The sequence below is a fragment of the Trachypithecus francoisi genome, unplaced genomic scaffold, assembly GCF_009764315.1.
Source record: "Trachypithecus francoisi isolate TF-2019V2 unplaced genomic scaffold, Tfra_2.0 Lachesis_group21, whole genome shotgun sequence".
Lineage (NCBI taxonomy): Eukaryota > Metazoa > Chordata > Mammalia > Primates > Cercopithecidae > Trachypithecus > Trachypithecus francoisi.
In genome coordinates, this window is record NW_022681467.1 from 53934205 (window position 1) to 53960496 (window position 26292).

At 47.7% G+C, this 26292-nt stretch overlaps 1 protein-coding gene across 1 annotated transcript; it reads left to right on the plus strand.

Moving 5' to 3' along the window:
• The first annotated feature begins 2404 nt into the window (after window positions 1-2404).
• On the plus strand, window positions 2405-12636 carry CUNH20orf85 (chromosome unknown C20orf85 homolog). Its single transcript, XM_033186860.1, has 4 exons — window positions 2405-2528; window positions 5087-5168; window positions 7000-7101; window positions 12157-12636. Exons 1-4 carry the CDS (start codon window positions 2461-2463, stop codon window positions 12316-12318), a joined length of 414 nt encoding a protein of 137 aa, XP_033042751.1. The 5' UTR covers window positions 2405-2460; the 3' UTR covers window positions 12319-12636.
• Window positions 12637-26292: the final 13656 nt, after the last annotated feature.

Sequence of the window (26292 nt, forward strand, 5' to 3'; positions counted from 1 at the left end):
ATGTGCACAAGGTCATTGAGATGGCACGTGGCAAACCCGAGACCTGAGCTACGTCGGATCCCAAAACCTGGACATTTGTCCAGTGCTCTACCCATTTCTAGTCCTGGACTCAGGCTACCCTGTGCAGATATTGCCAAGGAGAATGAAGAAGACTAGCAAACTCTTACTCATCCTTGAAAACCCAACTCACTCATCACCTCCTCTGTCCTCTTCTGTCTCAACTGGGGCTGGCTCTGAATCACATATACCCTACAACATTTCATATATAAGGCTGCGTTATCATTTAGTTGCATTCACATCTGCTTACCTGCTAGCTCACACTCCTGGAGGACGCAGAGTGCTTGCTTCTCCATTTCTGCACCCATTTCATTTCCGTGGAACCCTCCAGCTGCACTGGCCTCGTTTGCGTTCTTCAAACACCCCATGTTGGTTCTGCCTGGAGAACTATGCCCCGCACCCCCCACTCCGCGGGAAATTCTTCTGATCTTCCACACCAGATGTTTACCCGCATGTCTCCTCCCCAGAGAAACCTTCCCTGACTGCCTGTTTAACATAGCCCCGCAGCCCCTGGCCTGTCCCTGCCCCGCTGGCCTCATGCCCTGGTGTGACTCTCTTCCTAGTGCATCATGCCTCTCTCCCTGGCACGAGGTCACACGTGCATTTGTTTCCTGGCTTCATTATCTGTCTTCCCACTCGATGTGCCAACTCCAGGGAAGCAGAGACGTTGCAGGTCTGACTCCCTCCTGGCACCAGACACATGAAAAGCTCTCAACACACATCCATAGGATGAAGGAACCCTCAGTGTCTGGCACTGTTAATGAATTTAGTCTTAATTAATCATCTTAACAGAAATGTCTCAAAACCTCCCAAGGAGGAAAGCAGAATTTGTTCTTACTACATAAGGGATCATTCTTCCTAGCCATCCACTTATTTCCTCCCAGAATATCTTCCCCTCTGTTGTAAGAATGGTGACCTTGGAGAACAGTCCAGGAAGAAAACCCCAGCTTCCTGCCTAGAGATCTGTCCACCCTCTTGCTAGCCCACTAGCTTGCAGTTGGCTCAGCCGTGGGTCTGGAATGTTATATATTCATTAATTAATCAATTCAGCTCCAATGCCAGCCTCTGCTTGCCCACTCACTAATCCAGCTGAGGGACAGTCGGGACCACCCCAATACTGGGCGTGGGCCAGGCATTGCCAACAACCAGGAAAAGCAACATGTGCTATGAGGAAAAACACACCAGCTGAGCCCCCTCTAAACACTGTACAAAAGTACAAATCTGTTGATAAGGGAAGAGGCCATGGAGATGAACCAGGGGGAGTCTCAGATACCTAAGTGGTGGATACACACACTGGCATCCTCCCAGACCAGTGCCCTGGTAATTGTCTAGGAGGTAACATGTAGCTCAACTGAATCATGCTTTCTCCTCTCTCAGTCCCCCAAGGCAGGCTCTGGACATCTGCTCATCTCATGGCTGCTAAGTCAGAAAAATGTCCCCCTACCTCGTGCAGATGATCCCCTTGCTGTTGTCTCAGAGCCGTTTTCCAGCTCTAGGTCCACAACAATGGGGTATGGCGGAAACCTAGGGGGTCAATGAGTCAATCAACAAACACTGGCTGAGCACCCCAACTGTAGAGTGATTACTGCTTATAGGCAGGGAAAAAGAGTGTGGCGTGGTGGAGTCCGGAGGTAACATTATCTGTGAATTTCATTTAGGGATTATTACAAAGAGTGGACGCCAACTAAAATGCCTATTTTCTCCAAAGACATGTGCCGTAATATTTATAGCAGCACTTTGGTGGTGACCAAAAACTCAATGCAACGTCCATCAGCAAATACTGATCAGGAGCAGAAATGAACGCTAGGGCCACTCACAGCAATGGGGATGCTCTGTCAATCATGACATTGGGCAAAGGCAGCCAGGCACAGAGGAGAACATCTGGATGGTTCCACGCACACAAAGTTCAAATCATGGCAAAGCTAATCTTTGCAGAGGGAAGTCAATGAGAGCCAAGGAGGACGATGACTCTGGGGGCCGCTGGGGCAGGCTGGCAATGATTTGTTTTCTAATCTCCAGGTGGTGTTTACAGGCGAGCCTTCTCTTTGACATACTCAATTAAGCTCTGTACACTTGAGAGTTTGTCCACTTGTAGGTGTGCATGCTTCCACTGCGGATTTAAATTTTCAAAGAAGGTTAGAGTGTTAGGTCTGAAGGTTTCCCCGAGGTTTTCCGCAGAGGAACAAATGGGCTGAGAGGTGGACGAAGGGCCCAAACGTGAGCAAAGGATGGCAGCAAGCTCGTACCCAAGCGACGCGGCGAAAGCACAGCGACCCCACCCTCGCCAGGTGCTGCGCCATCTCCACCTCCGAGTCCTGCGTTGCCTGGCAACCGGTCTTCCAGGAGACGCGAGACGCCGAGCCCAGGGCTAGAGCTAGCTGGGCGCACGGAGCCCCGGGCCTCATGGCGCAGAAACCGCTCAGCACAGCGGCGGCTGAACGCATGAACCTTGTGGCTCAGGATGAGATCTGGTAACGCCTGGGATCCGGTAACGCGGTGGGCTCTTATTCCCATCTGAAGTGTCCACACCTGGGGTCTCAGTTTCCCCACCAAGTCCAGGAGGTGGTCAACCACTAAACTCGAGGGGTGTGCGCTGAGGATGGTCAGGGGCCTTGAGGAAAGGGGTCAGTGTTAGGGACATGAGAGCGACAGGAGTGCCTTTCTCCCTTTCCTTCTCCCTCTCCTGTTGGGCCCACCAGGAAGACGTGAGAGATTGGCTTCCAACAATCAGCACAGATTTGCTTGTTGAAATCCAACTAAAGTGTTCATGTTTTTTGTTTTCTTCTTTTTTCTTCAAACCTCAGCATCCAACCAGAATGTGTTCATGTTTTTAGAACATATATATATATATATTTTTTTTTTTTTTTTTGAGATAGAGTCTTGCTCTGTCGCCCAGGCTGGAGTGCAGTGGCGCCATCTTGGCTCGCTGCAACCTCTGCCTTCTGGGTTGAAGCAATTCTCTGCCTTTGCTTCCCGAGTAGCTGGGATTACAGGCGCCCGCCACCACGCCCTGATAATTTTTTTGTATTTTTATTAGAGACGGGCTTTCACCATCTTGGCCAGGCATGTCTTGAACTCCTGATGTCGTGATCCACCCGCTTTAGCCTCCCAAAGTGCTGGGATTATAGGCGTGAGTCACCGTGCCTGCCCAAATTAAAAAAAAAAAAAGAAAGAAAGAAAGCAAAAATCCTAATATTTGTTCAATTTGAATGAAATACATGAAAATTCCCTGATTTTCCTGGGTTTTTAAGTAATATATTTTAAGTTTAAAGATAGATCCATTTTCTAAAAGATGTATGTCTAGCAGACATTTGTCATGGATATTTTAATTGGCATGTTATCTGCTACGTATTATTGCATCTCTTTGAAGGTTTAACTCATATGGGAAGTTACTGATTTAGATGCAAGTGAGTAAGTTGTAGTAACAACAAAATATACGTGCTTACCTTCTAAACTTCAGTTATCCTATTTACCCTCTATAATTTTTACCATTTCCTTGTAAAACCTATATTAGGCACTTTGTATCTGTCTTTCAATTGGTTTCACTTCATAAATTTATTTTATGGAAAACTATATTCTATGAAAAATCATATAGATTCTTATAAATAGAAAAACTTTATCATTTGGCATAAAATGCACACCTATTTTTTACAAAATCTTTATCCAAGCGTCCCAATAGGAGATGCTACCACAGCGAATCTGTTTCCTCTGTCTGAAATGCCCCTTCCTCTCCTCTTCACCAGACAAACTTCCCATCCTCCAAGACCCAAATCTAAATGGCCCCTCCCCTTTCAACAGGGCCCGTGGTTATTGAACACTTAAATTGTAACTGGTCCAAATGGGGTTAAACTGTAAGTGTAAATTGCACAACAAATTACAAAGATTTATTTTTAAGAAAAAGATTATTTAAATGACTGTCAGTCGGGTGCCGTGGCTCACACCTATAATCCCAGCACTTTGGGAGGCCGAGGCAGGGGGATCACCTGAGGTCAGGAGTTGAAGACCAGCCTGGCCAACATGGCAAAAGCCCATCTCTACTAAAAATACAAAATTATGCAGGCATGGTGGTGCACACCTGTAATCCCAGCTACTCAGGAGGATGAGGCAGGAGAATTGCTTGAACCTGGGAGGCGGAGGGTGCAGTGAGCCCTGATCACGCCATTGCACTCCAGCCTGGGCAAAAAAAGGCGAAACTCCATCCAAAAAAAAGACTGTCACCTGTTTATTCTTATGTTCTTTTTAATGTAGTTAATAGAACATTTAAAATTGTTTATGCAGCTCATATTTGTGGCTTATGTTACATCTTGATTGAAATAGACTCTGCCTTAGATGCTCATGCCCAGGGCAAAGAGTTGACCAGGGCCTCCAAAACTGTGGGGTGGGGATATGCTGATATTGAATAGAAGAATATCGAATATTCTATTTCTTCCAAAATAGAAGAAACTAGAAAACTCAAAATGACTCAGTGTTTAATTCGATGTTCACAAAATGTGGCACGTAAGCTCGTCAACTGCAATGCCACTCAGCTCGTGGGTAGTTAGATATAAACGATATTAGCATGGAGCAAAAGCAAGGCCAGATCAGGGTGGGAAAGTGAGGCACTTGGGCTGCAATATTTAGGGAATGCTCCATGTCAAGGTTATGCAGATGCTGTCTGCACTTGCAGGAAGCAGGGAGTGAGCGCCTCCTTTACTTTTGCACCTCCTTAAATTTCAGGTCATAAGGGCCTCCAAAATAAGAGGTCTGGTACCTAGAAACCTCCTCAGGCAGAATCCGCCCCAGACCGGCCCTTACCCGGCATACCCTCCCAGCAGTAACAGCCAACCAGCATCTCTCCTTCGACAGCCGTGTGTCTCCCTTGCTGGTGGGAGGTGCTCAGTGTCAGAGGTTCTCACACTCTCTGGCTCCTCACTCCATTCCTGGTGCAGAACCACTATCCAGTCAATGTTCGTAGAGAGTGGAAATGTCCCCCACAGAACGCTTGAACCTTTTTCCATGTTGCCCAGCACTCAGAAACGTTCTTTTTCAGGAAATACCGTCTGAAGGCTGAATCGGAAGCACGGCAGAACTGGCCCCAGAAGTGGGGGTTTTTAACAACCCCTTTCGAGGAGGTAAACATTTGATGAGCCCCGAGGTTATAGAATCAATCATTTCAAAGAATGAATGATTACAAAGTCTATAACTTGCAAGAATAAAATTAAACAGCATGTTGTAGGCAAAGATCACTAACTCCGAAACCAGAAGCTTCCCGCCTTGCACAGATTCCTGGGCACTGACCACAGGCCAGGCATGTTCTAGGTGCTTCGGCAGAACCAGCCGGTCAAATCTGGACAAGAACTCCGGTGCAGAGACAGGTGCTATTTTATGCCTATTTACAAATTAGGAAATTGAGCTCCCAGACCTGCAAAGCCACACAACTGATAAGGACCACACTCAGGTGAGAAGCGGGTGGGTCTGATGCCACGGCCACCTGACCTCAGACTTCCCATCTGTAAAGTGGGATGAGAGTCCTCACCTGCCTAACTGAGCAACTGCGAGGTGCAGATACAAGAAGGCCATGGACAGCTCGCCCAGCTGCGAAGCCAAGTGACATACGAGGGATTCTTGGGAAAATGCTGTTGGTATTCCCTAAAAATCACAAGTCCGGAAGTCTACAGGGACCAGCTAGGTGACAGAAACAGGAGACAAGGCCAAGCATAATTAATCAGAAAGTGGGGAGACTCAGGCAAAGAGGCCACCGGTCCTGTCCAAAGAGGCAGCCAGCATGAGCCCAGACAAGTGCAACCATATGGGAAGGCCAACCGCATATTCCCGTCACTCAAGAGAGTCCAGAAAGCCAGATGTTTACATGAAATCTTCTGAGTCTGGAAATGAAATGCTGCTGTGGGTTCCAGTGGGGTGGTGGCCACCAATCTGCAACCTGTCAAACTTCAGGACAGAACACAAGAGATGCAGAATTAATTAAAACACCGCATCATTCAAAGCATCCACGATTCACAGCAGTGTTAACCCCATTTGTAATTCATCCCACCAGACTAGCTTTGAAATTATGCTGTTCTTAATGAGGTTGTTTTTAATTCTTGGAAGGTATCACAATTTGAAATTTTATGCATAGAATGAGTTCTTTTTAATATAATATGCATAAAGAGTCTATATTAATATTCCTTATATGTAATTAAATTGGGTTTTCAAAAAACTTGACATTGCTTTAAAATTTAAAAGGAGGCGTGGAGGCTCTCCTCTAATATGTTAAAGTTTGGTCCTGAAAACTGTTTGGCATTTTTTGTTTGTTTGTTGTTGTTTGAGACAGAGTCTGGACCTGTCACCCAGGCTGGAGTGCCGTGGTGTGATCTCAGCTCACTGCAGCCTCCACCTCCAGGCTCAAGCCAGTCTGTCACCTTGGTATCCCAAAGAGCTGGCGCCACAGGCACACGCCACCATGCCCAGCTCATTTTTGTATTTTTTGTAGAGATGGGGGTCTTGCTAAGTTGCTTAGGCTGGTCTTGAACTCCTGAGCTCAAGCAATCCTCCCACCTCTGCCTCCCAAAGTGTTGGGATTACAGGCATTAGCCACTACACTCAACCCTTTTCAGCATTTAAAAATTTGAGTCTATAAATGGTAACATTTTCTCAAATTCCCCCACAGGGGATGTAAATCAGGAGGCTGCAGTGAGCAGCAGGAGGGGTCGGAGATGGGTCTCAGCTTTGGGTGCAGCAGGCCTGCATTGAGGTTCCCCCGCTACTTTCCTAACGGTGTAACTAAGACAAGCCTCTGCCTCCCGTTTCCATGCCCCACTTCTGTGTCTGTAACATGTGCTTTCTAGGGGAAGCAATGGGGAGGACACTTCCCCCAGCTTCATCCCGAGGCTTCTGGGAATTATGTTGGAGTACATTTCCCCCAGCTTCACCTGAGGTTTCCTGTCTCTGGGGATTCTGTTTCAGTTGGTCAAGTGTGAAGAAGATCTCCCCACCCCAACGCCCAAAATCGAGCTTCCTGAGCATTTCCGCATCCGGCCGGTGACCCCAGTGGAGAAGTACATCAAGGTTTGAATCGTTGTTTTTAAATACTGATTTTCCTAAGTAAGAAATAAGCCCCAAGGGAAACCGATGGCTCCAGATGTGCAAAGCCAGTGCTGAAGGTAAGAGCATAGCGGTGCCAGGTGCAGAGCCCAGATCCACGCCCTTCCCAAACCCAGCCATGGGAAATATTCCAGGCTGAAGTCTACACGTGCGAGTGCCATGACCTCCTGCTCTACAGAAGCAGAGAGCGGGCAGGAAATGGGGTCTTCATGCATTATTTCAGCAAACATTTCCAGGGGGTGGGCAGGAAAGCAGGGCAGGTCCAGGTGGGGGCTCTGGAATCAGACCACCTGATCCCTGTGCTGTTAGGCTGCTCACCTCCTGTGTGGTCTTGGGCAAGTAGCTTGACCTCTCTGTGTCTCCCCTGCCTCTCTTATACAATGGAGGTTAATGAAGTACCTACTTCAGGGAGTGCCGCCAGAGTTCAGCGGGGTGCCCAGCATGTTTAGAGAGTGCCGATGACAGTCAGCTATTATTACTAAGGTGCAATTGCTTGGCTGGGAAAACAGTAATGAACAAGAAGAGAAGACCCCAGCCCACATGTCTGGGTCTAGAGAACCAACATTAACCAAGAAAATCAACACCATTTGGATATGCTGTGCTAGCACCATGGAGGAAACAGGCCAGTGGTATGTCACAGGATAAGAGAGGGCGAGGTTGTCAGGGAAGGTACCGTTTGAGCTGAGGACTGACGGATGACCAGGCACCCACCCTAGGAAAAGTATTGTAGGCACAGGGAACAGCATGTACGAAAGCCCTGAGGCAGAACACAGGCTGCTATGTTTCAGGAACAGCAAGGCAAGGTGAGGTGGTGGGAGCTTGGGTGGAGGGTGGGGGCAGGAGGAGAAGGTGTGGGCAGAGAAAGGATATGAAGGGATGGGAAGAAATATGAAGGGAGAAGTGGGCAGGCTAGAAGAAGGATTGCAGTTGGAGCCCAAGTTAGAGCAGAAGCCACTGGAGGGTTGTAAGCAGGACCGTGAAAGGGTGAGACCTGCCTATTGAAAAGATGGCTCCGGTTGCTAAGTGGAGAAAAGATTGTAGGGAGAGGGACAGGAGTGACCGGGCAAACCCAGAGAAGAGAGGTCTTAGACGATGCTATCACCTGAAGCCTGCACCGTGGCGGACATGGCTCAGATTCCTCTAGAAACTGTTGAGCTCCATATGTCTCAAGGGTCTGTCATTTTGGTCGGGGGTTCTACCCTCTGCCCAGCTATGGAGAAGGTGGTTCTACGTGCTGACGGGGAGAGCAGATGAAAACCCAAGATGCAGGCCGCAGGGCAAGGGGAGTTCAGCTGCAGCCCTTTGCCTGGCATGCTCATGGTCCGATGGGATAGCTGGCAAGCAGTGAGCGTTTGGTGGGTAAGCATCTGTGAGCGCCAATGAATGAATGAATGAATGAATGTCTCCACTGAGTTATGCTGACAGCTTTTCCCCCAAATAGAAAGCAATATAGAGCCACTGCTAAAAACTATTTAGAAATACAGCAAAATATAAGATAATTAAAACTCCCATATAGATTCTTACCCATGATTAACGTTTTGGGGGTGCTCCTTCCAGAGGTTTTCCTACACGTCCCTCGACCTATAAGAGTAACCACCTCACCAGCTCAAGTTCTTGTTATTATCTCTTAGCTGCTCACCGTGCTGACTGCTTCACGTCGGCTGTCTCATCTTATTTCCGCTGCAGCCCCTGATACTATCATCCTCAAACCCATTGTGCAGATGGGAAAACTGAAGCTAAAAAAAGCTGAATTCCTTTCCCCGGCCACACAGCAAGTGTGTCTGATTCCAGAGCCCTGCTTTTAAATGTTACCCTCAAATATTCCTCAAATGTATGTCCATGTATATGTATATACACACACTTGTGCACACACACACATATACTTCTTAGATATATGTTTACAAATCAAACTACACAGGCTGCTTTGTAATCTCATTTTTCCACTTAACAACATACCCTGGACATCTTTCCATGCAGTTAAAAAAAAGCACTCTATATCACTATTATATTAATGGCTGCGTTTTTCTCCACTGTGTGGATCTGGCATCATTTATTTAATCGTCCTCCTGTCCCTGGCCATCGAGGTTGTATCCGGCATGAGATTTGGGAGAATAATCCTGCAAGGAACACCCTTGTAGACACAGCAATTTGCTCTGGGTCTGTCATTTTCTTGGAATGAGTGCCTACAAAGGTGACTGTTCAGATGAAATGCACCCATTTAGGGAGCTCGCTCTCCTGTGGCCTAGAACACTGGGCTGGCCGGAGAACAGAAGAAGAGAGACTGGGATGTAGGTCGGACATTTTTCCAGAGCTGGGCTTTACTTCTGCCAACTCCCTGCCTCCACCTCCATCCCAAGAATATGGTGGCATGGGATCTGCTTAGTGTCTATAGTGTCCCTCAGCCACACGCTGTCCCCACAGATCCCTTGCCTGCCCTTGAGGCTGGACTTTCCCTGGGCCTGCTCTGCACAACCACAGTTATTCTCTTTCCAAAGAAAGTGCCCCCACCTAGATACCAGAGAGGTGCCCCTCCTGGAGAATGGGAAGCAGGGAGGAACCATTCAGGCACCAGAACAAACCGAAACATGGTTTTTTCCTGTGAGAGACTCCTGTCTAGGAGCAAGGGCCAGCTGTTAAAGCCACACTCACCAGACAGAGCCTGTGGGGTGGCAGGGGTAAGGAAAAGAACTTTGATTCAGGTGAGAAAGGTCCCCAGCCTCTGCTTACCTCCAAACTTCCTTTCTTGCCCAAGAAATGGTAATGGTGGCCAGGCGCAGTGGCTCACGCCTGTAATCCCAGCACTTTGGGAGGCCAAGGCAGGTGGATCATGAGGTCAGGAGATTGAGACCATCCTGGCTAACATGGTGAAACCCTGTCTCTCTACAAATACAAAATATTAGCTGGGCGCGGTGGCGGGCGCCTGTTGTCCCAGCTGCTTGGGAGGCTGAGGCAAGAGAATGGCGTGAACCCAGGAGGTGGAGCTTGCAGTGAGCGGAGATCACGCCACTGCACTCCAGCCTGGGCGGCAGAGCAAGACTCTATCTCAGAAAAAAAAAAAAAAAAGGTAACTGGTTTCCTTCTTCCACCTTTCTTCCACCTTCCCATCCTCTCATTGGTGACCAGAGTCTTTAAAAACATATTTATTTTTAATAGGTAACCTTGATACCTAAAAGGCCATCTGATGAGATCCCTCCTTCCCTCTGGACCCCTGGAGCCACTGTCATCCATTTGGCATGCACTCTTGCATAGACAAGGACATCCATGGGCCTCTGGCCTCATTTTGTTATTACACAGCTTGTCCCATACTTTGAATAGTTTCGTGCACCTCTTTTCTCTTAGAAGTTTATCTCATCCTTCTAAACCATTGCATGACACACCATGGTGTGGATGGGCCATAGTGAATGAGCCTCCATGGGTGGATATGCAGCTTGTGTCTAATCGTTTGCTATTACAAACAGCTCCACAAGGCATCCCTTGCACCACCATGGGTGTGTACGTGTGTAGCTATCAGGATATTTTAGAATGAATGCCTCAGGATAGATTGTTGGGTCAAAGGGTGTTTGCATCTGCACTTTCAAAAGATAATTGCCAGGCTGGGCGTGGTGGCTCACACCTATAATCCCAACACTTTGGGAGGCCGATGCAGGTGGATCACCTGAGGTCAGGAGTTCGAGACCAACCTGGCCAACATGGTGAAACCCCGTCTCTACTAAAAATATAAAAATTACCTGGGCACGATGACACATGCCTGTAATCGCAGCTACTCAGGAGGCTGAGGCAGGAGAATCACGTGAACTCAGGAGGCAGAGGTTGCAGTGAACTGAGATCGTGCCATTGCACTCTAGCCTGGGTGACAGAGCCAGACTCTGCCTCAAAAAAGAAAAAAAAAGATAATTGCCATATCACCCTTACTCCTATAATGCCCTTGTTAACAGTGGTGTTTTCATCTTTTTGCCCCTCTGCTGGGTGAAACATGATGTCTCACAGTGGATTTCAACTGCATTTCTTTTACAAGTTAGATAAAGACTTGGAAGTTAGTCTGTGTGCTCCCAAAGGCCTGGCTAGACAAACAGAACTGAGAGCTGCTTCCCTTCTGAACAATTCTGCTCGTAGCTGGTTCAAAGAAGCTTCTGGCATTCATTGATGACCCACCCTACATATAGCCTTGCAGGAGACTAATTTTAAGAGTTCATCAAGAGCATATGTTAAGGGTCTTCATCCACAGCAGCAGCCAGCCCACTTGGGACCATCCCTTCCTGCCACCGCCTCACCGGCAGCTTCCATTAGTAAAAGTGAACTCATAACCCCAAGCACAGTAAACCTCTTTATCTCAGTTCTTCTGCTAGAACAAATGTCCCGCACTGTTGCCTTTGTTCAAATCCCCTTATAAGAGCAGAACAGATTATTTCAAAAGAAGGGGAAAACCTGCTAAACATTTACCCTCATTTTCCAAAAATGTCAAATCTGTCCAAGGAATTGATAACTGAAGTTGTGTTTTTTTATTCCAGATAGAAGCCCATTTTACTTTTGGTTTTTAAAATTCAATTCAATTGCTTTTCATTCCTGTGATCTCTATGGTTTGGAGTGTGTGTGTACACAGATGCAGATCATAGAGCCTTCTCATCGAAACAGAGTGATGTACACCTGCCAAGATGCCATCTGGCAATAGTGCCATACGGTTTATAAAAGGCAGTGAGAACTGTAGCACTTGATATTTCTGTATATATATATATTTTTTTTTTTTTTTTTTGCTTTCTTACCAAATAAAAATTATTTTGCTGGAGGTCATGAATTAAATATGTTAGACATTACACGATAAAGAAATGTGCTTGATGTTCATCACTTCCAGGAAAGATGAGAGCCTCTGAGTCCAGCCAGTTGGAATGTGCTTGTTTTCAGTACACATCAGGGAGGCTGGCTTTTCTTTTTGTCTTTTCCACCCCTGCCTCACATGCCGATGCTGGATGCCTCATGTCTCTGTGGCCCAAAGTCACTAAATCCCCTGCATTTCCATTCTAGGTCCTTCCATCACCCCCAGTCCCACAGACCACCCAGGGCTTCATCGGCTGGAGATCTGCAGTGCCAGGCCTGAACAAGTGCCTAGAGCTCGACGATGAGATCAGAAGCTTCAAAGGTGCTTTTGCGCGAGAGCTGTGCTGGCCCAAGCAGGGCGTGCACTGAATCCAGGCGGAGCTTCTGCCCAGGGGTGGTGCATGTCGGTTGCCAGGCACCCAGGGCCATGCCAGGCAAAGGAAGAGCTCCCCTGAATCCCGAAGACACAGTCCCCTGCGTACTTGCCCATGGGATGTTGCACAGAACACAAAGTGTGCCTTAGACATTCTTAACTCATCAGCGTCTCCCTTCCAGAATGTCCACGTCCACACCCATTCTTGGCTGATGTAGGCTTCTCTCATTTGTTTTTGATACCTTGGGAATTTCTGCGCAGGGCTTTAAAAAAAATAAGTGATTTAACTTTAAAAATATTTGTCTAGGTCCTTCCATGTAGCTTTCCATTGCACCTATCACCATCCTTATTTATGACAAACTTGTTGATCAGGTGTTTCTCTATCCAGATATCCCTGGGCCTGTTTTTCAGGAAGAATAAAACACTTGGAGAATCCCTTGGCTCTCCTTGCTCAAGAGATTTGCAATTATTTAACAGCTTTAAAGGCAGAAATGAGCCCAAGATCTGCCACTGGGCCTAGATTCACAGGAGAAAACGGGCTTCCCAATCCCTCTAAGAAAACCGCTCCTGCTGACCTGTCCCAGCCACCCCCAGTCCAGCACAGAAAGCTCCAGGCTTCCCAATTGGGCCATTTTCCTTCCCCGAGTACATCAACCCCACAGTTACCATTTTCTTTCTAAACACTGCCTCTCTTCTCCTACTCCTACAAATGGGGACTAGGGACATGGAGTGTCCACCTGGCCAGAAGGAAAAGCCAGCATGTCCTCAGGCCTCATGAACTGCACCCCAAAAAGTAGGAGAGCAGAGTTTGCAGCAGCCTGTGGGAGCTGGTTTGTGTTTCATTTCCAAGGAGTAGGGGGTTGGCGCACTCTTCAGACCCGGCGCAGACAGGGCGGGAGGGTCTGTGTTCAGTTACTCACCCTCCATGGAGGCACAGGCCTTCCTCCCCTTTGTTGGTCAGGCCTCACTGTTCCTGGGATGGATTCCTCCATTTATTTGGCTGATGGGGCCTAAGGGGACTTCCACAGGGTGGGACCCATTTACAAGGCCCATCCACCCAAACATGTCCTGTTCACCTTCCTGTCCAGCCATGGGTGGGTGTGCTGGAGCCAACCCAGGAAGCCCTCCGCTAAGGCCTGTGAGAACCTAAGTCCTCTAAGCTCTGAACACTGGCTGCCACCCCTCTGGCATGTTCCTAAAGGGACTCCATGATTTGAGGGTCACTAAATACCAGGGGACAGAATTCCTATCAAATCTGGGCCCTCCCCTGCAAGCTCTGGGCTCAGAGCCCCCAAATCTCAGAAGCCCCAGCAGAAGAGCTTCTCTTATTCAGGGACTCTGTTCTCTATAAAAACTACCTGCCTTCCTCTTTCCAAGGGTCTGGTTGCAGACACCAACTACTCAGTGCTGAGAACACAGCCACATAGCAGAAGCCTTCTCCCAGTCACCTAGATGGTTCTCTGTCTCCCCACACCCCTCCTCCAACCCCAAAGTGGGAAACTCCTAGGTTGGTATGGGCTGCCCAGCCCAGAAGAGCTGATACCCAAGAGAACTGGTCGTCATCTCTGAGTATGGTGCCCACACACATCGCTGGGCACAGGGGCCATGGCCATCAAGAAACATCAGGGCTATTTAGGTTCTAAGAAAAGAGGAAGCAAGATATTTGGTTGAATTGTGTCCCCCAGAAAGGTACGAAGTCCTAGCGTCCAGTACCCATGGAGGTGAACTTACCTGGAAATAAGGTCGTTGCAGATGTGATTAGTTAGATGAAGATGAGGTCTTAGAGGAGAGGGGTGGACTCTTCATCCAGTGTGATTGGTGTCCTCATGAGAAGAAGAGAGAGTGACACTCAGGGGCGACACAGCCCTGTGGAGACACAGACATGCAGGAGAGGACACCGTGCCACGCCAGAGGCAGAAATGGGAGGGATGTGTCTACCAGCCACAGAATGCCAACATTTGCAGGCAAACCACGAGAAACCACGAAGAGGCGAGGAAGGATTCTATCCCATAGGTTTCAGAGGGAGCATGGCCCTGCCGATGCCTTGGCTTCACACTTCTGGACTCTGGAACGGTGAGAGAACACATTTCTGTTGCTTTATGCCACCCCATTTAGGGTACTGGGTACAGCAGCCCCAGGAAATGAATATAGCCTTGAGCAGATGTTACCTCCTCCTCTCCTCCCCTACTCAGAAAACATCCTCCTCTGACCATGTGTCTTTCATTGGTCTTGACCCGGGCTGAGTCTATAACAGACAGATGACGTGGCCCCGCAAACCCCAAAGATGTTTCTAATCACCCAGAGGTTTAGCCTGATGTAGACTAAACAACTGAATGCTTGGCCAAGCCTGTCCCTATTAAATCCTAATGTTTTGGCATCCAAGTCATTGCTGCAGGCAAAGCATCTGCCCTTGGAGGAACATTTGTCCCTTCTTGTGATCAGACACGTCCACCACAGTCAAGCAGTGGCCGGAAAGCAGGGTTGCTTTGTATTGATCTCTGTCTCAGCACTGCCCCATTGCCAGAGCAGAGACAGCACCGGACTTAGTGGGGAATGAACCTCCAATGGAAGGTTGTTGTTTGTTCTAATTCTTGGTCACAAAACAAATCTAGGATTCATCATTCATGTCATCTGCATGCCCACAACAGGTGGCAGCAAAAATCTAGCCCAAAAGGTGGGCTCCCTTGACCTGTCCTGACCCCTAGCCTGGACAGGAAATCAACATGTCCATTTTTACCCTTCTGAAACTTAGGGGTGAACTAACTTTCACCCTGGTTTTCACTAACCGGTGTATGTTGACCAACAGCCCTGACTTTTAGGGAGACTGGTCAGCAGATCTTGCCGGTGGAAATGATTAGAGTGGAGCTGAGACAGCCATGCCACTGTGTGGACAGCTGAACCTGCAGAAAGCCGGAAATCCCAATAAGGAAGGCCTCTGAGGCTGGCCCTCGCCTCCTGGCCACAGCATACCAGCGGAGGAAATGGATGTGGGTGTACCCGTGTTGGATCCATTTAACTCCAGTTCCTTGTGAGGACAAACATTCAAGAGACTCAGATCAAAGTCTGAAGATACACATGTTCTCTGGACAATCAGCAATGGAATAGCTTTCAATATCTCAGAAATTATTTGATGCTTTTTTGCTACCCTTCAATTTAAATGAAGCTCACTCCAAGTTTATGTACATGTGTTTAATGCCCTTTAAAACTATTCCTACTTAAAACATTACAGTGAAGTTTTTTTTAGCCTTTTGCTCTTGTCAATACATAGATGGTTACACATTTTAAACTAACGGACATCTAGGAAGTCTTAGCTGGTGGGGTCTTCTTCTATCCCCAGTAACGTATTCACCAACTAACCACATATGTGCTTGCATTTAAAGGAATAAAAGCGAGGCAACGTTTCTGCAGGCATCAAACTCCAATGCCATGGTCCTCCCTACTGACACCCTCCCCCCGGACTCACAGAATGACCTTTGGCATTAAGCAATTTGGGCTGCACCTGTGAGTTTGTAACAGGGCACAAATGTCCAGTCAACGGCCCCAGCTGAGAATCAAAGTGGACAACATTCAAGGATTCAATTACCCTGGATGGCTTCAAACTTGACATTTAATCTATGGAAATCAACCTCTTTGTGGGTGTCCAAATGGGCCCATAAATGTCACCACACACTGTAAAATACCACAACATTTCCAAGGTCGAGACGAGGCTGGTGAACCTGCGTCCATGATGCAGAAATACATCACAGCAATGAACCACCAGACGGGCCTCGGTCAAAATGAACCATCTCTGAAATGATGCAAAACATAATTAGGTTGGAGACTCGGAATAGATGCTGTCACAAGCACATTTCAGCCCAAGACAAATTAGAAACTCTTTGAGTTAGAAGAAAATGACATGATCAACTAAACAACAAAATTACTGGAAAACACAACTCGTCCCTTACACGTTGACCCACACCTCAGTATTACTGTCATGATGGACTCTGGGTTTTCCGTACCCAAAACCTGGGATCAGATTGTTGGGGAATTTACAATTTTGAGCATTCTAGAAACTGCATATGCTATATATTATATATAACCCCTCTGGCAAGGTCTGAGGCAGCCCCTTGAAATGAAACCCACTAATATTTTGTAGCAAAATTTAGGAAATATTCACACTTTGAAATAAAGACTCAAAGGAGCCACTTATGAGTTTGGTTCAGGTTTTGCCAACAAATGAGTCTTGGTGTCAAACTAATGAGAATATTTCTAGGTTTTAGAGCATTTTAGAAATTGAAACTGATAAGAGATTTTGGACATAAAATGTTTCCATCAACAGAAAATACTGTAAGGTTGGTTCTTTTGGATCTGCCTTTAGTTATGAACTTGGATCAGGACTCTCTTGGTTGTAAGAGGAAGAAACTGAACCCCTAGTCTAAGTATAAAAGAAACGTTTTGACTCATGTAACTGGAAAACTCAAACGTAGGTCTGGTTTCAGGCACAGCTTGATCAGGGATTCAAACAATGTCACCAAGACCCAGGGTTTTTCTGCTCTCTAATTTCCTTCAGGTTGGTCTATCCGACTGCTTTCAGCTGCAAGCAACATGGCTCAGCATTGTTGCAATGACAAGGCAATTTCTTAGATCACAAAGAGGGAGCGCCAAGGTAGGCAGAGCACCAGGGCTAGTCTAGTAACTTAAAGTCAGCAAGGATCTGCATGCTTTTAACCACCTCGCTCAGCCATGCCACTCCCAGCTCCAGCCTCGTCAAAGGCTGGCTTTCTTCCTGGCTGGGACACTGTCAGCAGCCCAGGTCACACATGCTTTCTTGTTCACCTCTGGCAATAGAAAGCGGGAAGGGCTTCCCACTCATCCCTGCAACTCCTCTGGGGTATCTCATTGGCCAGAAATGAATCGCGTCCTCATTCCTGAGTAAATCATGGCTTTATCTCCCTAGGGCCGAACAGGCCAACCCCTTCCCACACTGCATCATGACTCTGCAGTAGGAGGCAGTGCAACATCCACCGGAACTTCACGTGCCTCGTGGTCACAAAGGTGCAGCAGCTCCCCACTTCTCTTGCTTTCAGCATCAAGTAGAACAGGAAGAACACCCAGAGGCTGTTTCCCAGGATTCCCAACAAAAGTCTCATTGACTCCAACTGGGTAACATGTCCCTTCCTGAACCCATCAGTGTGGCCCAATAAATGAAGTGCACTGATTGGCTTAGTCCTTGGCTCCACCCCTGAGATGGAGTAGGCCACAGCACACAGGGCACATAAGTCAAACCAGAGGAAGACGTCTCCCCAGACGGAAATCTGGAGGTGGTTCCCAAAAGTAGGGGGAATGGAAGCTGCATGGTAAAGACAGTTAACAAAACAAGCCCGCTACAGAACCTGAAAATGAAGTTTTCCCGACCTCATGGGTGGTTGTAATGATCAGAGAGCTTCAATTCACTTTGGCCAACGTGGCAGGCAGCCTCGGAGATGGCCCCAGGATCCTCACCTCCTGATATTCACACCTGTGGGTCGTCCTTGCCCCTTGAGGGTGGGTGGGATGTAGTGATTCTATGAATAGAATATGTCAAAAGTGATAGGCTGTCACTTCCCAGATTAGGTTACAAAAGACTGACTTCCATCTTGCCAGCTTGCTCTTCTCTCTCTTTCTCTCTCTCCTTTTCCTTCTCTCTCTCTCTCCACCACTCTCTATCTCTCTCACCATCTCCCTTTCTCTGATTAAGCCACCTGCAGTAGCATGAGAAGCTCACTGGAGATGTTCCCAGGACAGGGGACTGAGAAGCTCATGATCCACCAATATATGAGGACCCGATTTTTACTCATAGGCATCAGTAAAAATTATTTAAGTTTCAAAAAATTACAGAAGCTGGATCAGCCTTCCAGGTGACATTTGTCATTTTTAGTTTGGGAACAGAGCCAGAAAAATAATCCACAACCCCGAGCCCCAAGTTATCACCTAAAAACTATTTGTAAAGGCCCACCAAGGGCTGGAAATGGCTTCTCTTGAATCAGCAGAAAAGGAGGGGCAGCAGAGCAGGTGGGAGGAGGAGACTCAGGAGTAGGGCGGGTCTGCGTTCAAATCCCGACACTCCCCACTCCAGGGGTGTGGCCTTGGGCAGGTAGTTGGACTTCTCAGACTTCTGCCTTCCCCAGCTGTGACATGGGGACCCACGGGGGTGATGGAAGGATGCGTGGGGAAAGGGCTTGGCAGAGAGCAGATGTGCACACACAATGTTAGTTTCATCTCTTGCAGCAAAGCAAGAGATTCTTCAGAAACAGAGTGAAGATCAAAAGAGACGCTGGTGGTAAAGTACCTGCTGAAACATCTGGCGTGGCCAAGACGTTCAACAAAGGCTGGCTGGTGCTACTTTTATTGCTGCTGCTCTTGTTGTTGTTGTTGTTGTTAATGAACGTGATTCTGCCACCCATAGAGTTAGGCCGTCAGCAGGCTTTTCAATTAAGTGAACTACTTTTATTTCAGCACCTATCCATGTTTAAATCTGGCCGTTGCCAGGGCTCAAAAGAATGCTGGGCGCTCCTTCAAAATAACACAAAACAAATTAAACTTCTCTGATATCCACAGAAAAAATACTGTTTAATATCTTTCTGGGACCATTTGTTTAAACTTTAAAAGTGGGTCTCAAAATAATTCTGGATTTTATGCTTGCTGAGCCTAATTGCATGACTATGAGGTGACCTGACAGAGCTTTAGTTTTAGACGATGATCGTGTGGTTAATAAGCTGTGTTCTTCATGGGTGGGTAATGATTCTGATTAGATGAAATTCAAATGAGGGCTCTTGGGTAAGCCACAGACCTGGAATCCCAGGCACCCAGAGAGAGCTGCTTGCTCCCCCTGAGAAATTAAACACAAGTGTAAGCAACTGTTGTCTGAGTGTTTGTGCATGGCCATGATTGATTGATTTACTGTTCAGAAAGCTCCCTTTTAATTAGGAAGTAAATCTTGCTTCTCGATGTGTGACTGTAACTGTCCTTTGAGAATACACAGGCAGTGTTGACCCAGGAGGGAAGGAGTGGCCACTCATGCCGTGGGAAGCATGGCACTATGGGGCAGGGCCGGCCCCACCAGAGGCCCTGGACGTAGGGTGCCCAGCAGGAGGGGTGCATGGCCAGGGCTGAACCTGGGCTGCTGCTGGACGACCACTGGGGAGGAGGGTACAAAAACAATGGCTCACATTTTTTGGGTCCTACCAAATGTCAGCGTATTAAAGAGTCTGACCCCACTTTTTCATGTCTGCCTGCTGACTCCTTTGAAATCTGTCCCTCTGCCCCACATTTGGGGAAGCTGGTAAGAAAGCCCAGGTGCTCTTCCCTTTGGCATGAGGGAGCCGTTAAAGCCGTCCTCCAGGCCCACCCCAGCCCCCGTAAAAACCCCAACCAGCCTCCTTTCCCTGTACTCTCCAACCGTTTTCAAACCTGCTGGGAAGTCTGCTCTGCTCTCCTCAGGAAGCCTCATGATGCAGGTAATCAACTTTTCCTACCTCTCGGTGTGCGTCCTGTCCCTCTCTGCATCGGACAAGGTTTTGCCGGGAGGATGGTCCATCCTGCATCTGCAGACCAGCAAGCTGCTCCCAGCAGCCAAATACTGTGCTAAACTCATTCCACCTTCACGGCAACCCTGCATCCTCCATCCTGTATAAGCGCCCATTTGAGGGGGAGAAACAGAAGCAATATGAGGTGAAGTGACTTGCTCAAGGTCACACAGCAGTGGAGCCAGATCTCAAATCCTCCTCTGCATGACTCCAGAGCCACCACAGAACCATCTGAGCATCGCACAAGTTCACAGGGAACCACGCATAGACGCGGCACAGGCTGCTCCCTCTGCCCAGAGCTCACCTTTGTCCTCCAGGGATCTCTCACACACCTATACCTCTTGCCAGGCATGGGAGGTAGAGTTCTAAAAGTGCCCTCACTGCACACCCAGCATTCCACATCATTATCCCCAGAAACTGTGACTATGGGGAAATGTCATTGCCGTGGTTATGTTAGGGTCTGTGGCATCTTTGACTTTAAGACAGGGAGATGAGCCTGGATTATCCAAGTGCAATCACCCAGTGTCATCCTATGAGCTCTTGAGAGTGGAGCATTTTCTCCAGCTGGTGGCAGAAAGGGAAGTCAGAGACATTGAAGCATGAGGGGGCGTGACCTGTCATTGATCCTTTGAGGCTGGAGCAGAGCTCCTGAGGAGGCAGCAACAGCCTCAGGAAGCTGGAAACACCCCTGGCCAACAACCAGCAAGGAAACAGGGCCGCAATCCTGCAGCCACCAGGGCTGCGTTCTGCCAAACACCTGAATGGGAGAGAAGTGGGTTCTCCCCCGGAAACTCCAGCTAAGAAGTCATGCCAGCTGACACCTTGATTGTGGCCTTGTAAGACCCTGAGCAGAGAACAGCAAGGTCCCTCTGGATTTCTGATCCACAGAGCTGTGAGATGATCAATGGGTGCTGTGTTAAGCCCCTGAATTTGTGGTAATTTATTACAGCAGCAATAAAAAAATAAAAGCAAATGCACCACGGGTGCCAAGGATGTGAGTCCCTGACTGCTCTTCACCTGGGGCCCTTTCTCAGGGCTGTGTTTGCAGCCAGCATCCTTTAGGGACAAGGCAATGTTTCCCTCCACACAAAGAGCAGGCCTTCTTCCTGCTTGCTATGAAATCCGCGTTCCTCAACTGTAACACAAACCCACCATGTCGTCCATGGGACTTGAGGGCAAGGGAACACACATGCTGAAGCGCAGGCTACTTATTGTGCTGCGAGTCATGAAGTCCTTTGTCTCTGATCCAGGAGTCTCCTGTCTTCTGCCAGCATCCATGAATCAGTAGCACTCTAACTTACGAGCTTATATGTAAAGTAAAACAAAATCCCAAACCCCACAACAGTTCCTTCTCCTTTTCACCACCACCCTCCCATTCATCTCCAGCTGGCAGCTGGTAGCCCTTCCTGAGAGTGGCTTTCTCTGCCCTGCCACACCTTCCACACCACTGGAGCAACAAATACCACTCCTTCCTAACAGTTTGTCACCCAGAACTTTTACGTTTTTTGTGTGATATTTTTACAAATATCTGACTCCCTTAGTAATTTGGTATTCCAGGTATCAAGTCGGACTTTTCTCACCATTACATACATAGTGACTAAGAAAATGCCCAGACCATAGTTGGTGTTCAACATTTATTAAAAGAAGGAAGAAACTGCTGGTGATGGAGTCAGATCATTAGCCCTTGAGACAGTCAAGTCCCATAGAATCTCCACAATATCGCATTCTAATAAAATTACAGGCCAGGCGCAATGGCTCATGCCTGTAACTCCAACACTTTGAGAGGCTGAGGCAGGAGGATGATTTGAAGTCAGGAATTTGAGACCAGCCTAGGAAACAGAGTGAGACCCTGTCTGGGCAATAAATAAATAAATAGATTAGATAGGTAGGTAGATAGATAGATAGAAAGATAGATAGATAAAATTACAATCACCTCCAATGTTCAAATATAATGCTTTGCTAAAAACATGTACAAAGGTTAAGTGTTTAAAATCCTAGCAATCCTCATGCATGTCACTAGGGAGCTTCTCTTCTCATAAAGAGAAAACATTTTTGCAAATTCCTCATTCCCCTTGCCTTAGATGTAATAGTGAGTGCCACGTTTCAGCTCAACACTATTCTTTAGAGATGTTCAATCTGAAGACTAAACAAGAAGCCGTTGGATTTGCCTCCCTTGAGCATCCACATAGGACACGGATGTGCCATGTTGTGCAATGATATTCATCATGGTAACAACGACAGTGGTGTGAGACACCTTTACTTATCATCTCTGGTTTTAGCAATTTCTTGTTTACCCTACTCATTTTTATAAAATAATTATTCAAAAATACAAAGCACATTCCAATACTTGCACCAATGAAAGCCAAAGGAACCACTAAGATGGTGCCAGGCCCATCCCAATCTCGGGGGTGCAGAGACCAGGTGGCAGCTGCACTCCCAGGCATCAGTTCAAATTCATCTGCTGGCTGCTACAGCAGAGTTTATCCTCCAACACACAGCAAGCGCAAGAAAAAAGTATATGCTGTTCTCCTTTCTTTAAAACATGCCTCTCTTGCACTGTTTTTTTCCAACTTTCAGTAGAGACATGAGTATGGAGAAAGAGTCAAGATTTCTCTCTACTACAAGGAAAGTTGAATCCTGAACAAAACAATAAATGATAATGGACATGCAAATTCAGGATCAAGGATCCTGCAGGGCATGGCAGAAACAATGGCAACTGTAGAACCCATGTCCTGTTGAGAGGGCAGCTGCCCCTCAGGTCCGCAGGTCACTGCCTGGGGAAGTAGGGGCCAGGACAGCCAGATCTTTCCAGCTTCCAAAGGAAGCCAAACAATTTGGACTTTATAAATGTAAAATCTCCCGATTTTAAAATGTTTTTCAAATGTTTAATGTTTAAATTATTACTAAGCCAGGTGCCGTGTTAGCTCACGCCTGTAATCCTAACACTTTGGGAGGCTGAGGCGGGAGGATCAGTTGAACCCAGGAGTTTGAGACCAGCCTGGGCAACATAGTGAAACCCCTCTCCACAAAAAATACCAAAAAAATAGCAGGGTGTGGTGGTGCATACCTGTAATCCCAGCTGCTTGGGAGGCTGAAGTGGGAGGATCACCTGAGCCCAGGGAGGTCAAGGCTACAGTGAGCTATGATCGTGCCATTGCACTTCAGCCTGGGCAACAGAGCAAGGCCTTGTCTCAATAAATAAATAAATACATATTATTCAGTAAATAAATATTATCCAAGTTAAACCAAATAAGCCAGCAGCCCCCAATTGATAATTTCTGAAATAAACTCATATTTAATAAATAAAATAAAATAAATAGCAAAAAAAAAAAAAAAGAACATTTTTAACTGAGAAGGTAGAGAAATGGTATCTCCGAATACAGGCTCACCCTTAAATCAGATCTTGATGGAAAAGACGTCGTGTCTTTATTTTCTTCATATATCTGCAAAAAGAGGAAATGTCAGCAGAGGTTGCTGTGGGGCACACGGGGCACCCCTGGACTGTGAAATCCTCTAGGGGTTAAAACTCAGAGGCTGGAAGCAGCAGACAAGTGAATTGGGCCACGTGGGGCCGTGGGGTCAGGATCGTGGGCAGAGCTCAAGCCCACCTGAGGCAGGGCCAGGAAGCTGCAGCCAATGGTTGCCGTGGGGCGGGGCTCCAGTACAACCTGACCTTCTGATTGGCCAAAAGAAGACGGAAACAGATTCTCATCTTGCCATATCATTCCCAATTTAAGAAACAAAAACAAAAACACTCTGAAGGACAAATTTCATGGCCGTTGTTTCCCCCAGAAATGACGTTAGGGAACAGAAGTGACCCTGTAGCAGAGCAGACTCATCGAGTTTACCAATAATGTTTCATTTATTTTTCTAAAAAAAAAAAAAAATGACATGAAGCAGAAATGACTGGAAGCCACTAAAAGGAATGAAGTCGTGATACACGCTAAAAAGTGGCCAAGCTCGGAAAAGAGGCCAGAAAACACAAAGGGCCACCTGTTGCATGGTATAGTTGATATCAATCCAGAAGGAATCAACCCTTAGGAACAGAAAGCAGATTCACGGTTGTCAGGGGCTGGGAAGCGACCAGGAGCTAGACGGAGAGATAGAGGCGAAGGCTGTACAACATTGTGAATGCACTGAAGAACCCTGAATCAGGCACTTTAAAATGGCTAATTTTATGTCATGTTCATTTCACCTCAAAAAACATGACTGGAGGTTTACTAAGTTGTCAACTCTGGATTAAGTGCGTGAAATTATTCTTTTACATATTTTTCCCAGTTTCTGATACGCATATTGGAATATATTTTACCCACTGCACGGGTGAAATTCAACACAGTGCAGGGCCAGGACAGGCCCTTGAGGCACCGGTTTGCCGCGCGCGGTAGATCTCGATCATCCACGGTGCCCACCGGGTCGCCTGGTCGTCACTCCGCCGGAGGTCCCTACCCGGGAGACCTGCTTATCTTTCCAAGCCTCCGGAAAACTGCTCTGGTGGGATCAGAGATAAAAATAAATCTGCAGAATGTTGGGCCAGACACGAAAGAGAACAGGCTGTATGATTCCATTTATATAAAGTGCAGAAACAGACAAATCTGATCAATGCTACAGAAGCCAGGATGGCGGGGTCGCAGTGGGGTGGTGGTTGGGAGGGGCATGAAGGGGGTTGTGCTGGTCACATCCTGTTTCTGAATGTGGATGCCACTGGCACAGATGTGTTCAGTTTGTGAACACTCCTGGGGCTGCACATTCACGCATGCACTTTCCTGTATGACTTCAGCTTTAGAAAAGTTTTTAAAGAAATAATAAATGCATAAATCCATCAGATACATTGAATTTCCTGCCAAGCCTTTGAAATGGAGGCCCAGGCCTTGGCTTCATGTTGCAAGACACCCGAGAGGTGAATTTGTGGGATGTTCAGACGTGGGTCTCAAAGGCTTATTATAACTTTTTTGTGCAAACAGAAATTACCCCAGCACATCTGGAGACCAAGCTCCTAAAGCAGGTGTGAGTGCAGGTTGTCACTGTACCTTCACAGCATGGGGAGAGGAGAGTTTGAAACCACGAAGCTCCTTCCTTGTGGATTCTGAAATCAGGAGAAAAAAAAATGGAGGATGGGAATGTCATCAGCCCAGACCAAAGCTGTTCTCAGGCTTAGAATCAGGGAAGAAGAAACATAATTGCAGAGGGCACACACTCCTCTCATTTTTTGGAAAGAATATGAATGCACTGGGGTGTTATTGAGTCCCTGGGGAAGCTGCTGCCCCTCCCCCGTCCTCACTCCCTCCACAAGTTCACAGACACCTCGGAGGGAGCCCAGGAAAGGCTGTGAAAGGACCGCACCCAGAGTGGCCTTCCAGAGCCCCTGCTCCCCTCCCAGGACCCAGCCAGGCCAGCATACCCAACCCTTTGAAGGGATCCCACAGCAGCAGCCACATTTTCATGGAGTTTGTCCACATCCACAGCAAACAGCAGGCAGGCCGGGGATTATATAAGCTAATTACCCCATTCCGTCCCCTCAGTGCAGAAAAGGTCAGGTCCCCATAGCGGGCAGACTCAGAGCACCAGTACAGCCCCCACCTCCATCCCCCGCCCCAGGGTGTGGGAGGAGAGAGAAGAGAAGGAAAAGAGGGAGGGAGGAAGGGACAGAGACAGAGAGGAGAAGGTAAAGAAAAAAAGACAAGTAGAGGCAGAAAAGAGGAGAGAGAGAGACAGAGAGAAAGACAGGCAGGCAGAAAAAGAAAAGAAAGGGAGGAAGACATTGAAAGAACAGGAAGACAGACAGAGAAAGCGGGACCAGGAGGGGATGGGAGGGAAGAAAATTTTCCGTTTTCCTTCCTTTTCTTTCTCTGAACTTCAGCTCAGGGAGAATCTGCATTCCCAGAACAGGAGCACCTCTCCCAGCAGCCCTAGTGTGCGCTGGGCAACTGGGCAGAACCGGACTGCATGGGTTCAAGTCCCCACTGGCCACCCGTAGCCACTGCATCCCATTATCCCAGGTGAATGGTTTCCTCCTGAGTGATCAGGGCCTCGTCTGTGTCCTCCCTGTAGTGCGGAGAGGACATGGATGGACTCCGCGTTTATGCCCCGGCAGGCACGCACAGTAGGAGCTGTGCCTTGTCCCTGTTCCTCCAACAGCAGTCATCACTTGAGAAGGGGGCCCATCTACCCAGGAGAGGCCCAGATGACGCCCATATTCCAGGTTAGCATCTGTCCGAGAGAGAATCATCCTGGTGTGGTCACTTGTTCTGTCCCTGGGTGATGGGATGGGCAAGGGGGGTGGTGGTGGTAGTCCCCATGTTAGTTGCCAGCTGGGAGCTGGCTTGGGTTTAGGTCTCACTTCCATCACTTACTTAGGCTGGGCTGGGGCACCAGGTCCTGCCTTGGCTTGCGCCCTAAGTAGAGCTAGTCCTGTGTGGAGACCCAGTG

Excerpts from the sequence above, each read along its gene's own strand:
- CUNH20orf85 (XM_033186860.1), top strand. The coding sequence starts at position 2,461 with ATGGCGCAGAAACCGCTCAGCACAGCGGCGGCTGAACGCATGAACCTT. Across the intron at positions 2,529-5,086 it reads GTGGCTCAGGATGAGATCTG|GAAATACCGTCTGAAGGCTG; the intron begins GTAACGCCTGGG and ends GTTCTTTTTCAG. Across the intron at positions 5,169-6,999 it reads TAACAACCCCTTTCGAGGAG|TTGGTCAAGTGTGAAGAAGA; the intron begins GTAAACATTTGA and ends ATTCTGTTTCAG.